Source organism: Ptychodera flava, chromosome 21 (genome assembly GCF_041260155.1).
Source record: "Ptychodera flava strain L36383 chromosome 21, AS_Pfla_20210202, whole genome shotgun sequence".
Classification (NCBI taxonomy): domain Eukaryota; kingdom Metazoa; phylum Hemichordata; class Enteropneusta; family Ptychoderidae; genus Ptychodera; species Ptychodera flava.
This window is the reverse complement of record NC_091948.1, coordinates 1,502,762-1,519,889: the sequence shown is the minus strand read 5'-3', so window position 1 is coordinate 1,519,889 and position 17,128 is coordinate 1,502,762. Positions and strand designations below refer to the sequence as shown.

Sequence of the window (17,128 nt, the reverse complement as noted above, 5' to 3'; positions counted from 1 at the left end):
GTAACTGTGGCAACCTGACCTGAACGCATACCCCCTCACCAAACAAGGATAGCAGCCCGTGGTTATGGTGTTACTTTTGAACAATATGTTTCCTTTCCAACTTCTGAGAAACAATATTTTAATAACGATTCTTCGTTCTCGTGATTCTTTATTTTCTGACATCGACTATGATATGTCTTCTAACTTTGGATATATTTTACTTTTGTGGTTTTCATTCACTCGTGTACAAAATACGGCGATCAGACCCAGCGAGTTTACGTATGTAATTCTCATCTGCGTTTCCTGATGTCATGTTGCATTGCTTCATTGTGTCAGTACACGCTTTCTATCTCACATTTGCCATTTCTGACGTGGTTTTTCTTCACATATATGGGACTTGCACGTCTTCCTATGGCTAGAAACGAGCGGCTAAAACATGAATATCTGTGCTAAGCTTGTGATAAAGAAACATCGTCCCACGGGACTGTAACCATGGCCACGTCCCTCCACCCGGTTTGCCTCAACTTGAAAGTGTGTTTCAATCCATTCACAGAACAATGTTCATCTCCGATGTGATAATGGTAAAGACTTAAAAAACTCAACCACACGCTATCCCACTTGCCTTTGAAAACTTCACTTACTTGTAAGTTAGCCGTTTTGAAAATTTTGCAAAGTAGCAAATTTCTGACAAAATGTCAAGACATAGATTAAATCAGTCTCCCGTGATCTATTCCGCTCTTGCACTATGCGTCCCATAGACGTGTGTACATGTCCCTGACAAAAACCTGGTTTAAATTTCGTTCACTTCAGTATGAGCATGGAATGTTTTACATCCATGGTATGAGTTTTTGTACTTACGTGGTTACAGTTTTCTTCCGAATTTCGTCGTCGTCATTGGGGTACTCATGACGCCTAGCCGTGATTCCATGAATAAACGGGTTTTATGTCGTATTTTATAGCTTATCAATAAAGGAACTTACCATTTCTCTGAGCATGCATGACTAACGAGTAATGCGTCAGTTCGAGGGTCTATGGTCAAACCAGCAATAGTTGACAACAAATTTTTTGAATTTGAACCACAGCCACTCGTGAGCTATTCAGCTCTGGGACTATTCGCCCCATAGACGAGTGTACTCGCTTATGTACACTCGTCTATGGTGCGAATAGTCCCAGAGCTGAATAGCTCACGAGTGACTGTGATCCAATGCAGAGAGAGAAACAGCATGGTGAAAGGAAGAAAATGAAAAGGGGTCATCGAAAGTCCAAAACAACCACACCGTGTAAAAGATAGCATGAGAATGCCAGACAAAGGATCATACTACAGCCAAAGTTTAACGCCGATGGCCGATTATTTGTCGTCCATTGAGAGCATTTGTAGCAATACCGATGACAGAGTTTTGGGACAGCCCTCGACGAGATCAGCGGCTCAGATAATATGACGTTCTGGCCTTAATGTTCAAGTTTTCTCAAATTCTCTCCCTTGACTCTATTGCCGCTGACTGGCATTTGGCTATGTCAGCTAAAATGACTCCAGAAACGGTCTTCACCTCAGAAATGTCGTACAGAGGGAAGGCAAACTATTGTCTCAGAAACCCTCGGAGTTGAGCAGTGAGTGTTAATCTGTTTTCAAGGCGCGTGAAGTTCGAAGAAAATAGCAGCTGACTGAATCACAGCATGGAGGTCTTTTTTACACTCATGATCACAAACACGGCCAATCTATATCTACATATGAATGCAGGTTCTTTTAGTTGTGGTGTCAACCGATATTTAATTCGCTATGTCACTCATTAATCGGGATCGCTCAATCAGAACCTTCGGCGGCTATGAATCCTTTCCGAGGTCGAATGCTGACACAAAATAACATTATATTTACGCTTTTGTAGAGGCATCGATATGCCATAGCAGTCCCGACAGTTAGGTCGAACAGTTAATACTCTGTCTACATCTTACAGCTAATCCGTCATAATTATGCATAATCCCTTCCTGGGCACTCCTTAAGTTTATTTAGTCATCAGTAACTGTGTACATTGTGCTCTGAGAGGGGACATCGCTCCAGAAAATCGCTCTTTTAAGCCTTATTTTAACCGCTGACACTGATTTCAATGAATGAAAATACTGCTTGGGTTAAAACATTGATAGCACTATCTTGGTTAGGTGTTTTATCTGTCAAGTAAATTGTTTATGGCCATTCATAAAGGTAAAAACCGAACCAACTTTCTAAATCTCCTTTTTCTCAGTTCGGCATTTTGTCACTTTGCAGCACACTCAAAACAGTTTAACTCGTGAACGCGTGAACGGAAGTCCACCAGATTTTCACATATGTTTGTCGGATAGGTTGTCTCTGAAACCTCGTTTCAGTTATTTAATGTAGGTCTTTAGAGTCAAGTTATCGCTGCTTATATAATTAGACGGCATTGTGAGACTAATTAGTTGATAAACTTTGATTCGCACTATGAAAAAAATAAGGTATTTTTTCAAAAATGTGAGACACGGTTTTGTATCCAGTATTATGAAGTGCAATTACTCGTTGACACCTAGACAATAGCCCCCTTCCACTCTGACTTAAACTTTTTTACGTCAGTTTACCCAATTTCTTTACACTTTCACTAACATCTTTATGAAAATTCAACTCCTATTAATTTTCTTGATCAAACAAAGAATTTCATAGAAATAGCTTTCCTCACAATCACTTTAACAATATTAAAGTCAAGTGAATATAGTTTTCAAGGACAATTGTGTCAGAAAACACCCATCTCCCTATGTCTTCACAGTGTGTTGCAGATAGTACATTTTTGGGTGATGATATTCTCGATGCATTGAAGGAACATCCTCAAATGGAACCATTGATACCGTCTCAGACACCACCTCTCCTTACATCATACACAGGGGTAAAGTTCACTCAGATCATCAGCACTACAGTTGACTCAGAACTCATTCTGTACATTGGTACAGGTAAGAAATACATTTTAATTGTCTTGTGTTGTTAAAATCTAGGGGCTCTTAGAGAGGGCTGTGTTCTTCTGTGTACATACGTGTCTGTGCAACTGTGCATACCTTCGAATTCAGAGCTTATGCCTGGCCTGACAATGACTATCATATACTTACGAATGAAGACCAACATTACCAGCATTTCACTTTGTTCTGAGATGTCTGGCATGTAAATGATTAAGGTTTAAAGTCTTCCATGTATTTGGACTTTCACTGAGTAGAGGAAGTGCTCAACATTTGAGTTTTTTCATCCCTCATGAAGCAGTTGATTGTTAATTGAAAAATGAAAACTAGGTAAGGTAAAAAACAGATCATTTTTCCCGCTAATGAACTCAGTTTCATTAGTCCAGAACATTCTACTTCACGACCTTGAGCAAGAATTAGCATATCAATAGAAGTTCTAGATTGTTCTTATATATAACCATTTAAATATAAATACTTTGACTGCACAGTTTTCAGTCAGACATTCAGGATCGAGTCACTGACGTGTTACTTCAAGACTTAGGGAACTCCAGCAGTATTAATTTCCCCATTTTTTTAAGACCTTCACTGCCACTCTGGATTTATACTGTAGACTTTGCACTAGTGTGGACATTGCACTCAAGTCTGAAAGCCAAGGACTGCTCACTCACCATTCTGTCTCACTGTCTGACTCAACTCTGGAGCTTTCGGCAGTCCCAGCTGAGATGTTTAGCCTGTAAACTTTTACAGTTTGTACTCTACCCCTTGACTATAGTGATTAATTTCCTTTTTGTAATAATATTATTTTAAAGAAATTCGCAGACTTTACTGTTTTTCTCATGTAGCAAAATTGGAGGCCCGTCTGGAAGCAAAGATTTTAACTCGTTGACAACATTTTGTCAGCCTTCACCAAACTAATGTATATTGTGAACTGAGCGAATTTTCATCCTTGCAGAATTAAAGTTGTCATGGATGAGCAGTATTTGGACTCATGACCCCTCAGCTGTATGAATATGTGTTACTAGTTGCCATGGAGTACTGCATTGCATGCTGGGAGTTGTTGAATAAAAAGTATGGCTGACAGTTGAATTGCAGTCACGTGTATACATGTGTGGTTCAATCCGATATAATCCTAACCATCCTTGATGGTGGATACTACAACTGGCAACGAGGATGAAGTTTAGACATCTACAGAGCTGTGGTATAATTTTTGGATGGCTGGAATCAATATTGGCGACGTAGCTGGCATAAAATCATTCGAAGAAGGGAAAGATGATAACAAGCAACAGAGAAGAGCACTAATTCTCCATTCGGCAGGTGAGGAGGTACAGGCTATATTTGAGACATTAGATAACACAGGCGATGCCAAAGACTACAAGAAAGCAGAGGAAGCTCTGAACAAATACTTTCAAACGCAAGTAAACACTACTTATGAGAACCATCTTTTCAGAGCAATGCAACAGCATGAAAACGAAAGTGTCGTCCAATTTGTGACCAGACTGAAACAAGCTGTTAAAGACTGACTACGGTGACCAGTCAAATGAACAAATACGTAACCAAGTTGTTGAAAATTGTAGATCAACCGAGCTACGCAGGAAACTATTTGAAAAGGGAAAAGCACTGACACTGACACAGGTGCTAGAAATTTCCTCGGCATACGAAGCAGTCCAGATACAACTTGAAGGTATGGCAGCCAAAAGTCCTGTGTCATCAATTAACCATGTACAAGGAAACAGCACAGAGAAAAAGCAATTTTATGGAGGAGCCAGTACTCTTAATAAGAAACCATCTGGTAACTGTTATCGGTGCAGCAGAACAGGACATTTTGGTTGAGATTCCGAATGTACTGCCAGGGGTAAAAGTTGTGCAAAATGTGGTAAATCAGATCACTTCGCAGCCCAGTGTAAATCAAAGTCAACCAATCCAAAAGCATCCAAACCAAAAGGAAACAGGGGAGGAAAAGGAAAACCTAGACAGCCTGTAAGCCATGTGGACACACTGTCTGCGGATAAGTATGCGTTCAACAGCAGCGAGGTATACAGAAACTTCAGACCATAGTTGGTGGGGTCCCAATAAAAATGGTGATTGACTCTTGAGCTAGCAGTAATGTTATTGACAAATACCTATGGCGTGAGTTGAAAAAGAAGGAAATAAAATGCACTGACTGTATGAAAGGCTCGACGAAAAAATTGTATGTATATGGGGCCAGCGAACCACTAAAGATAATGGGAAATTTTACCACACTGATAAAATGTGCAGATAGAGAGGTTGAAGCCCAATTTTTTGTCATCGATGGAAAAGGGGAATCACTTCTAGGCCAAGAAACCGCCATTCAACTTGGAGTGCTACAGCTCTGGCCAAACATCAATGCTATCCGGAGTGAAGCAGCAATCTTTGAAAAATATGGAGATGTTTTCAAAGGCGTTGGGAAACTGAGAGACTACCAACTCAAGTTACATGTTGACACAGATGTGACACCAGTGGCACAGCCAGTTTGACGCACACCATTTAGCTTACATCAGAAAGTGAAAGCAAAAATTGACGAACTAATCAACCTGGACATTATAGAACCTGTGGATAGCCCGACGCCATGGGTCAGTATAGTGGTCTTTGTACCGAAATCAAATGGGAAAATTCAACTGTGTGTAGACATGCGCCAAGCAAACCAAGCAATCATTCCTGAGCGCCACCCAATACAAACAGTCGACAAAATACTCCAAGATGTGAACCAAAGCACTGTGTTTAGCAAGCTTGACCTGAAATGGGGATTCCATCAGATTGAACTTGACCCTGAAATACAAAGTATCACAATGTTCGTCACGCACTGTGGGTTGTACAGGTATAAGTGCCTCATGTTTTGAATTAATGTGCGCCGGAGATCTACCAACACATTATACAACAGGTATTACAAGGTTGTGAGGGCGTTGCCAACATATCAGATGATTTGTTCCTACACGCAAAAGATGAAGCAGAACACAATCAACAGTAAGTGAAAGTACTAGAGAGAGAGAAAGACTTGACACTGAACACGTCAAAATGTGCATTCTACATGTCACAGTTGGACTTCATGGGATTACTCCTATCCAAGCGTGGTATAGGGCCAACTGAGAGTAGGATGAAGGCGATAAATGAAGCTCGTGAACTGGAAAATGCAACTGAAGTTCGTAGTTTCCTCGGACTTGCCAACTACAATGCAGGATTCATCCCTGACTTCGCTACAATAGCTGATCCGCTGAGAGAGCTGACAAAGAAAGGGGTACCATTTGTCCTTGGCAAAAAGCAGAGAGCGGCATTCAATGAGCTGATGCGCCGATTTGCAAGTGCTGAAACTCTTTGATTTATTGATAAGGATGCAGAGACACAAATTGTAACAGATGCTAGCCCGGTAGGACTAGGAGCAGTCCTGATCCGGAAGCAGCAAGGAAACTATAGGATAATCAGCTATGCAATAGAAGCCTGACTGATGTCGAACGCCGCTACTCACAAACCAAGAAAGAGGCATTTGGTATTGTATGGGCTTGTGAATGATTCCATACTTACCTTTATGGGATCCAGTTCAAAATATGTACTGACCACAAACCACTTGAAGTAATCTACTCAGTGAAATCTAAACCGTGCGCCATGATAGAAAGATGGGTGTTGAGACTACAACCCTACAAATTCAAGGTAAAATACATACCTGGAAAGGCAAACATCGCAGACCCACTGTCACGGCTCATCTAAGGGGACTGCCATAAGCATTCCCAACCACATTTGTCAGCAGAGAACTATGTTCACTCTGTCGCCGTATCTGCGACACCTAGCACATTGACTACAAAGGAAGTTGAAGTGGCATCAGCCGATGATGAGGAACTCTCTGCACTAAAACATTGTGTTAAATCTGGTCAGTGGGAGGACCCTCGATGTAAACCATATCTAACAGTATCCAGTGAGTTGTGTGTCATTGGAAAACTTGTGCTCCGAGGTAAGAGAATCGTCATACCGCAAAAACTTCGACAGTGTGTACTGACGTTAGCACATAATGGACATTTAGGGATTGTTGGAACAAAACAGACATTGAAAACAAAGGTCTGGTGGCCAGGAATTGATAGACAGGCTGAGAAATTCTGTAAAAGCTGTCATGGATGTCAGCTAGTGAGCCGACCTGACCCACCTGAACCAATCAAGAGTACCATGTTACCACAAGGGCCATGGCAGGACCTTGCAATTGACCTTTTAGGGCCAATGCCATCAGGTGACTTTGCGCTGTTTGTGATTGACTATTACAGCCGTTTCTACGAGGTGTGCATAACTAAGACATAACTAAGTCTACAACTGCAGAACAGATGATAGAAAGTCTGGAGGAAATCTTCACATCTCATGGATTACCATTAGTTACGAGTGATAATGGACCACAATTCATTGCTGAAAGCTTCACAGCATATTGTTACGTGCAGAGAAAACGAACAAAAGGGTGAACTCAGCAGTTAACGTTTAAACAAAATTTATTACGAAAATAAAACTAATTGCTAAGTCAGGGATAGAGTATAAGCTTTAAAAGTGTACAGACTACTTATCTCAGCTGGGACGGCAAAGCTCCAGTCTCAGAGTTGTAACAGTCAGTCGTGTGAACAGTCCTTTGGCTTGCAGGCTTGAAGCTGCACAAAGTCCACAGTATAAATCCAGCGTTGGCAGTGAAGGTCTTGAAAAGTCTTGAGAATGACTACTGCTGGAGTTTAGTAACACACAAGAGACACGATCCCAAAAGTCTGACTGGAAGCTGTGCACGTCCCTTTTATACACATGTGCTTACATAAGGGCATATAAGAACAATGTAGAACTTTTATTGACATACTAATTACTGTTCTAAAATTATCTCTCTTACACAACTAATTAAATTTCTAGAACATTCCAAACATGACTAATTGAATTCAAGGTTGTGAGGTCATTAAGGGCAGTGACCTTGAGAATGTTCTAGACTAATTGAACTCAGGTCATGAGGAGTGTGGGGGAAATGACCTACATAACACACCCCCTCTTCAAAAAAGAAAATTTTTCAAAGACAAATCTTTCTTTTACAAATGTAATCTTAAAAGGTGTAAACAAGAATAAGCTCTAAATACGAGAGAGACAGTCTGCAATTAAATTGTCTCTGCCTTTGATATGTCTAATATCAAGATTAAATTCCTGTAACATTAAACTCCATCTTAACAATCTCTGATTTTTGCCTTTAAATTTCTGCAGAAAAACAAGAGGGTTGTGATCAATATATACCACTATTGGCTGATTTTTTGAAGAAGTAACATAAACTTCAAAATGCTGTAAAGCTAATATCAAAGATAAACACTCTTTTTCAATTGTAGAGTAGTTTCTCTGGGATTTGTTAAATTTGCGTGAAAAATAGCAAACAGGATGATCTATACCATGACTATCCTCTTGCAATAAAACAGCACCAGCAGCCGTATCACTAGCATCCACAGCTAATTTGAATGGCAAAGTGAAATCTGGTGCAGACAACACTGGAGCACTTTGCAGTATGGCTTTAAGTGTATCAAATGCCTGTTGGCATTGCTCTGACCAAACAAACTTTACTTTCTTTTTAAGTAAGTTAGTCAAAGGCTCAGTAATTGTGGAGAAATGTGGACAGAATTTTCTGTAGTAACCAGCCGTACCGAGAAAGCGCATCAGTTGTCGTTTGCAGTTTGGTATGGGAAAACTTGAAATGGCACTGATTTTTGCATCAACAGCATTTTACCTCACCCTGTCCTACAGTATGTCCGAGGTAAGTCACCCTCGCCCAACCAAACTCAGATTTGGCAAGGTTGACAGTCAACATTGCTTACTCAGTCTCGCAAAGAACTTCCGCATGAGCTTGATGTGTTCCTCCCAGGTGTCACTATACAGGACGACGTCGTCAACGTAAGCTGCACATCCGTCGTCGTTGATCATCCGGTGGAACATTGCCGGAGAGTTCTTCATTCCGAATGGCATCACCTTGTACTGGAACAATCCGTCTGGTGTAACAAAGGCGGATATTTCACGAGCACGATCCGTCAGAGGGACATGCCAAAATCCCTTCAGTAGGTCAAATTTTGTCACATACTTGGCTTTTCCCACTCAGTCGATGCAGTCATCAATCCTCAGGATTGGGAAAGTGTTTGTCTTTGTTAAAGTGTTGACTTTCCTAAAGTCCGTGCACATACGATAACTGTGATCTGATTTGGGAACAAGTATGCACGACGAACTTCAGTAATTTTTTCTGGGTTCAATAAAGTCATTGTCCAGCAGGTATTTGACTTCTTCCTGGAGATATTTCGCTTTTGTTGGATTCAGTCTGTATGGATGTTGTTTTACAGGCTTACTGTCCCCAACATCAACGTTGTGATAAATGATGTTTGTCCTCGTTGGAACATCTTGAAACAGGTGTTTATATTCATGGAGCAGTTCTTTCACCTGTTGTTGTTGTTCTGGCTGGAGGTGTGCCAACTTTGTAGACTCGAGCTTCTCCAGGATTTCTGAGTTCTGAAGCTTGACCGAGCTTTGAGTTTAGAGTATTTTCACTCAAGTCAGTTTCAGTATCACTATCTTCATAATGGCCAGAACTGACGGTACTGACAGGCTGAGTTATAGTAGGATTATCCCTATCCAAATATGGCTTAAGCATATTTATGTGACATAGCTGTTTTTGTTTTCGCCTGTCAGGTGTTATTATGATGTAATTTAAATCACTTAATTTCTTATCAATTAGGTATGGCCCAAAGTAACGAGCATGGAGTGGTTTGCCAGGAATTGGAAGTAGAACAAGAACTTTTTGAACTGGTTCAAACTTCCTTTTTGAGGTGCTTTTATCATATTTGATTTTCATTGACTGCTGAGATGACTCAAGATTTACTCTGGCTAATTCACATGCTTTAGAGAGTTTTGTACGAAAATCTGACACATATTGCAAAATATTCAGACAATCATCATCGTCTGATAGGAATTTCTCTTTAACAAGCTTAAGTGGGCCACGGACTGTATGTCCAAATACACGCTCAAATGGGCTAAAACCAAGAGACTCTTGAATTGACTCTCTAACAGCAAAGAGCAGAAAATGAATTCCTTCATCCCACTGCTTCTCTGTGTCAAAACACAAGGTCCTAATCTTGTTTTTCAAAGTTTGATGAAATCGCTCAAGAGCACTCTGTGACTTTCTGGATGATAGGCGGATGACCTATACTGTTTAATGCCTAGCTGATCCATTACTTGTTGAAAAATACCAGACATAAAGTTTGATCGGACTGGACACATTTGGGGAGGCCAAATAAAGTGAAAAATTTGACTAAAGCTCTCACTATAGTCTTTGTCTTTATGTTTCTCAGTGGTATGGCTTCTGGGAACCGAGTTGATGTACACATTATTGTCAACATGTACTCATTTCCTGATCTTGTTTTTGGTAGGGGCCCAACACAGTCTATTAGTATCCTACAAATGGTTCTTGAAATGCAGGAATTGGCTGTAAAGGGGCCTTTGAAATGGTCTGATTCGGCTTTCCTACCATTTGACATGTGTGACAAGTTTTACAGAAATGTGTTACATCCTGCCTGAGATTAGGCCAATAAAAGTGACTGAGAATTTTATGATAAGTTTTCCTAACTCCTAAGTGACCAGCCCAGGGGGTTTCATGGGCCAGGCGCAATATTTCAGCACGGTTGGGCTTTGGAACCACAATGTGATGTTATATAGCCCAATCATCATCAACCAAAACGTCTGGAGGTCTCCAATTACGCATGAGAATACTAGATTTTGTATAATAGGAAACAGAGCTATCTGAAGTTTTATCTTCATCATCTACCCTGTCAAACAAAGACAAAATATCTGGGTCTTTGTGTTGTTCTGCAATAAGATTTGATCTAGAAAATGTCTGACTTTGGTCAGCAGAAGTTTTACTGGAAGTTTCAAATCCACGAGGGATAACGGAATGATCCGTGTAAAACACCTGACTGAGAAAGGTGTCATATAAGTCAACATCTGTGACATTATTTTTGAGAGTATTTTGATTCTCACAAGTTTTCTTTGACATGGCTCAAGTAATAGCACATGAAGGAAACATCAGGTATCTCTTGTTCAATTGGCTCTGGATCCTGATCTAAACTAGGATTATCAGTCACAAGTGGATTAGTAATGACCTTGTCCCCAGCAAGGTCGTTTCCAAGAAGAAGGTGAATCCCTTCAAAAGGCAAAAAGGGCCTAATACCTAAAGTCACAGGTCAAGAAACAAATTCCGAAGACAATTAGACATTATGGGGAGGAACAGGAATGTAGTCATTACAATCTACCCCCTTAATAAGAACTTTAGAACCTGAAAATGACTTTTCAGAAAACGGCAGGGTATCTGCCAACAAAAGAGACTGGGACGCCCCGGTATCTCTTAAAATTTTGACAGGGGTAGCGGAAGAGAAATCACTAGAAGGTGATATAAAACCATCATGAATAAATGGTTCAAAAATACCCATAATGCTATCTTGAGAAGAATTGACCGTGACCTCATTAATTGGGAATGAGAGGGGTTTAACCTCAGAAAATGTGTTGCACACATTATTAGACTCTAATTGAGTTGATGAAGAAATAAAGCCGGTGGGCTTAGATCCACTTTGACCTTCACGTTTTCTTTTCAATTTGAAACAATCTGACATTAAATGGCCGTCTTTCTTACAATAATTACATGAAAGTGTACCGAACTGTTTGTCAGAAGGAGATTGAGACTTGGGATCTGATGATGTTGGAGTGTTACTTGAACTCTGTGAACTGTTGTCATTTGATTTCCTACTGTCCTTTGAAAAATTCTTGGATGAAAAGGAGTTAAATTTACCTGCATTGTTTCTGTATGAAAAGGACTGGGATGGTTTGCTGAGAAATGAAGATTTGTGGGTCATGAATAATCATCGGCAAAACGTGCAGCAACCTCCAATATATCTGCCTTTTGTTTATTGATAAATGTCTTGATGTCACTCCGGATGCACCTTTTAAATTCCTCAATCAAAACAAGCTGTCGTAATTTTTCATAATTCTGACTGACCTTTTCAGAAGAACACCAACGATCAAACAGTTGTTCTTTTGTTCGAGCAAATTCAACATAAGTTTGATCCTTCACCTTCTCACAATCCCTAAATTTCTGACGGTAAGTTTCAGGCACCAACTCATAGCCCTTGAGAATTAATTCCTTCACAGAATCATAATTTGAAGCCTGCTCTACTGACAACTGAATGTAAATTTCTCTGGCTTTACCCACCAAAGCACTCTGCAAAAGCATAGACCAGGACTCCTTAGGCCAATTCAGACTCTGAGCAACTTTCTCAAAATGAAGGAAATATTTATCAACATCCTTTTCTTGGAAAGGGGGAACTAGCCTGAAATGCTTAGTGATGTCAAAACCGTCTGAAGGGGAGAATTTTCCTGACTGTCCAAGCTCTAAACGTTTCATTTCTAATCTTTATTTCATTTGTAATTCTCTTTCCCTCTGTCTTTCTTCCATTTGTAATTCTAGTTTCTTAATCTCCAAATTTGTCTGCATTTCTAATTCTAATTTTCTGAATTCAGAGGTAGACTCGGGCTCATAATCTTCCAGGGTGGATTCCTCAAATTGGCCTAAATCAACTAGATGTTTGGCAATACGGTACTGTATTTCCCTCTTGCGCATAGATCTTTTGACTTCTACTTTAAGGAAATTGGCCAGTGTTATGAGGTCGTCTTTTCCGAGGGAATCAAATGTGTCCTGATCAAGGTCATCCATTTCCTCTGGTTTAAATTCCGCCATGATTAAATTTCGCTGAGTTCACAGTATACAGTAGTTTTGGAAAGGCTGGCAAAATGTTGTCAAACGGCTCAAAATATTCGTATCCTGGACAAGCCCCCAATTTGTTATGTGCAGAGAAAACAAACAAAAGGGTGAACTCAGCAGTTAACGTTTAAACAAAATTTATTACGAAAATAAAACTAATTGCTAAGTCAGGGATAGAGTACAAGCTTTAAAAGTGTACAGACTACTTATCACAGCTGGGACGGCAAAGCTCCAGTCTCAGAGTTGTAACAGTCAGTCGGATGAATAAACAGTCCTTTGGCTTGCAGGGTTGAAGCTGCACAAAGTCCAAAGTATAAATCCAGCGTTGGCAGTGAAGGTCTTGAAAAGTCTTGAGAATGACTACTGCTGGAGTTTAGTAACACACAAGAGACACGATCCCAAAAGTCTGACTGGAAGCTGTGCACGTCCCTTTTATACACATGTGCTTACATAAGGGCATATAAGAACAATGTAGAACTTTTATTGACATGCTATTTACTGTTCTAAAATTATCTCTCTTACACAACTAATTAAATTCCTAAAACATTCCAAACATGACTAATTGAATTCAAGGTTGTGAGGTCATTAAGGGCAGTGACCTTGAGAATGTTCTAGACTAATTGAACTCAGGTCATGATGAGTGTGGGGGAAATGACCTACATAACAATATTTAGCAAAGAATGGAATTGAACATCGCAAAGTTACGCTGCTTTGCCCTCAAGCCAATAGTGAGGTTGAGCATCAGAACCATTCCCTCCTGAAACGCATGCAGATAGCACAAGCTGAGCAAAGAGACTGGAAGAATGAGATTAGAGCATATCTCCGTGCATACCGATCAACACCACATCCAACAACAGGAGTAAGTCCTGCAGAGCTACTGTATGGAAGAAAGCTGCGTACCAAACTAGCAGACTTGAGAGAAAGCCATGAAGTCGATGGGGTGAGAGATTGTAATGCTGAGATGAAGGCCAAGGCCAAAATATATGCAGACAGAAGACGACATGCAGCACCATCCGACTTGCTGCCAGGTGACAAAGTATTAGTAAGGCAAAAGAGAGAAAACAAATTATCGACACCATTTGCCAACAAGCCATATGAAGTTGTGGAGAAAACAGGGAATAGTGTGGTGGTAGAATCGCCTGAGGGAGTACAGTACAAGAGGAATTCAACTTATGTTAAGAAATATGTGGAAAATGAAGAATCATCTAGTGAGACAGTTGAAACACCAACTGAAATACCTAAAACTCCTGTGAAATCCATTGATATTGAAAGGTCTCCACGGCCAACACGTGTGACGACATTGCATAAGAAATATGATGATTTCATTATGACATGAAACAATTCTCAGAAAAAAAAGGGTGGATGCGGATCGCTGCCCTTATTCACTTGTTGGAAGTTCAAAGTTAAAAGTTTACCCAAACAAAGTTTCAAAGTTATCTTTATTTGCTGAGTTGTGTTTGAGCACTGACTTTTGTTAACGTTACAAACATTTCACAAACAGTTAAATAACCCTGTGATCTCTTTACTAACATGCGAACAGTGGCTTAACAAAAACTAATGCTCGAGTTCTGTGTACAGAGATGAACACAAGAGTAAATGTTTAGAGTATCAAAACGGGTTGTGTTACTAGTTTGTTCTTGTTGCTGTTATGAGAAAAAAAAACAAAAACATTCCTATCAGCTGTATTCTGAGAAAAGAAGGGATATCATGTATGAGCAGTATTTGGACTCATGACCCCTCAGCTGTATGAATATGTGTTAGCAGTGGCCATGGGGTACTGCATTGCATGCTGGGAGTTGTTGAATAAAAAGTATGGCTGACAGTTGAATTGCAGTCACGTGTATGTGTGATTCAATCTGATATAATCCTCAACCATCCTTGATGGTGGATACTACAAAAGTCAGAAAAATTTATGGAGGACATTGATGGGGAAACATTTGATTCCCTTGGAAAATACGACCTAATTACACTGGCCAATGTCCTTAAAATAGAAATCAAAAGATCTGTGCACAAGAGTACAATATTATAAAACATAGTTGATTTGGGCCAATTTGAGGAATACATTAATTGGAAAGATTATGAGCCTGAATCTACCTTTGAACTCAAGAAACTAGAATTAGAAATGCAAGCAAGCAAATTTGGTACTTAAGAAATTAGAAATGGAAGAAAGACAGAGGCAAGAAATATTACGAATGGAAGAAAAACAGAGGCAGAACAAATTAAAAATGGCAAAAAGACAGAGAGAGAAAGAAAAGGAGACAAGAGAAAGGGAACGACAATAAGAAGAGCATCAACTCTAGTAAGAAATGAAATTCTGAGAGTTTGGGTTGGACGTACTTGGAAATTCTCCTGCTATAGGTTTTGATATCACTAAACATTTCAGAAAAGAATGTTGACAAATATTTCCCTTTATTTCGAGAAAATTGCCCAAAATGGGAATTGGTCTAGAAAATTCTGATCTATGATTTTGCAGAGTGCTTTGGTTGGTAAACCCAGAGAAATCTACATTCAGTTATTAGTAGAGCAGGCTTCAGATTATGATTCTGTGAACGAATTAATCTTATAGGGTTATGAGTTGGTGCCTGAAGCTTACCATCAGAAATTTAGGACCGTGAAAAAGTGAAAAAATCAAACTTATCTTGAATTTGTTCGGAGAAAGGAACAACTGTTTGACTGTTGGTAGTGTTCTTAGAATGTTTGTCAAGATCATGCAAAGTAGAGGCAACTCATTTGTATTGACGAATTTAAAAGGTGCATTTGAAGCGACATCAAGATGTTTATCAATTAACAAAAGGCAGATACATTAGAGGTTGCTGTATATTTGGCCAATGATTATTCATTGACTCACAAAACTTTATTTGTCAGCAAACCACCCCAGTCCTTTTGATACTGAAACAGTGCAGGGAAATTTACCTACTCCTTTTCATCCAAGAATTTCTCAAAGGAGAGTAGAAAATCAAATGACAAGAGTTCACATAATTCAAGTAGCACTCCCACGTCATCAGATGTCAAGTCGCAGTCTCCATCTGGCAATACATTTGGCACTATTTCTTGTCATTATTGTAAGAAAGATGGCCATTTAATGTCAGATTGTCTCAAATTGAAAAGAAAACGTGAAGGTGAGAGTGATCAAAGTGGATCTAAGCCAACGGGCTTTATTTCTTCATCATCTCAATTCGAGTCTAGTAAATTGTGCAACACACTCTCTGAGGTGAAACCCCTCTTATCCCAGCCAATGAGGTCAAGGTCAATTCTTCTCAAGATAGCATTATGGGTATTTTCAAACCATCTATTCACGATGGTTTAATATCACTTTCTAGTGATTTTTCTTCCGCTACCCCTTACAAAATTTTAAGAGATACCGGGGCTTCCTTATCTGTTTTGTTGGCAGATACCCTGCCGTTTTCTGAAAAGTCATTTTCAAGTTTTCAAGTTCTTATTTAGAAGTAGGTTGTAATGACTATATTCCTTTTCCTCTCCATAATATGTCTATTTGTCTTCTGACTTTGTTTCTGGACCTGTGACTTTAGGTATGAGGCATTTTTGCCTTTTGAAGGAAATTTTTGAAGGAAATTTTTGCCTTCTCGGAAACGTCCTTGCTGAGGAACAAGGTCATTACAAATCCACTTGTAATCGATAAACCTTGTTTAAATCAGGACCCAGAGCCAATTCAGCAGGAAATTCCTGAGTATCCTGCATGTGCTGTTACTCGATCCACGTCAAACAAAACTATTGAGAGTCAAAATATTCTAACATACGTTGACTTAAACGACACCTTTCTCAGTCAGGTGTTTGATCTCGATTCAGTCCTTTATCCCTAGTGGATTTGAAACGTCAAGTAAGACTTCTTCAGAATAACACAAAGACCCAGATAGTTTGTGTTTGTTTGACAGGGTTGTTGATGAAGCTGAAACTTTAGATAGTCCTATACAAATTCTGGTATTCTCATGCTTGAATGGAGACCGCCAGATGTCCAGGTTGATGATTATTGGGCTATAAAATGTCAAATTGTGGTTTTGAAATCCTATCATGCTGAGAGGTTCTGTCTGTTGCTTCTCCCCTAGGTGACTGGGTGCCGTATGTTGTTGGTTCAAACCCCGAATGAAGACACTGTATTCTCCAGCCTGGGTTGATAGCTCTACTTGTGGAGAGCATTGTCCCCGAGGCAATCTTTTGCCCAGTTTAAGCGATGCATGTATTCATTGCTTCAATATAAAGTTTATGTGTGATGTGTGATAATTGATGTGCGAGCGTTAGAGCTTCTGAACTCAACAATATGTGGAGAGGTCACAGTCAGAAAAATGTAACAAATTAGCTCAGTGATTGAACCAATCTGGGGATTTGGCCAAGCGGTTCTGTCTGTTGCTTCTCCACTAGGTGACTGCATGGATGTCGTATGTT

At 39.8% G+C, this 17,128-nt stretch overlaps 1 protein-coding gene across 3 annotated transcripts in view; it reads left to right on the top strand.

Moving 5' to 3' along the window:
• Positions 1–17,128, top strand: part of LOC139121059 (semaphorin-2A-like) — a 291,580-nt gene that overhangs the window by 217,928 nt on the left and 56,524 nt on the right. For 2 of the 3 annotated variants that reach the window (XM_070685673.1, XM_070685674.1), the window contains one exon: positions 2,751–2,931. The exons of the other annotated variant lie outside the window; for it this stretch is intronic. In XM_070685673.1, the coding sequence (XP_070541774.1) occupies positions 2,751–2,931 (181 nt within the window). The remainder of the gene's footprint in view (positions 1–2,750; positions 2,932–17,128) is intronic. 3 annotated transcript variants of the gene reach the window in all.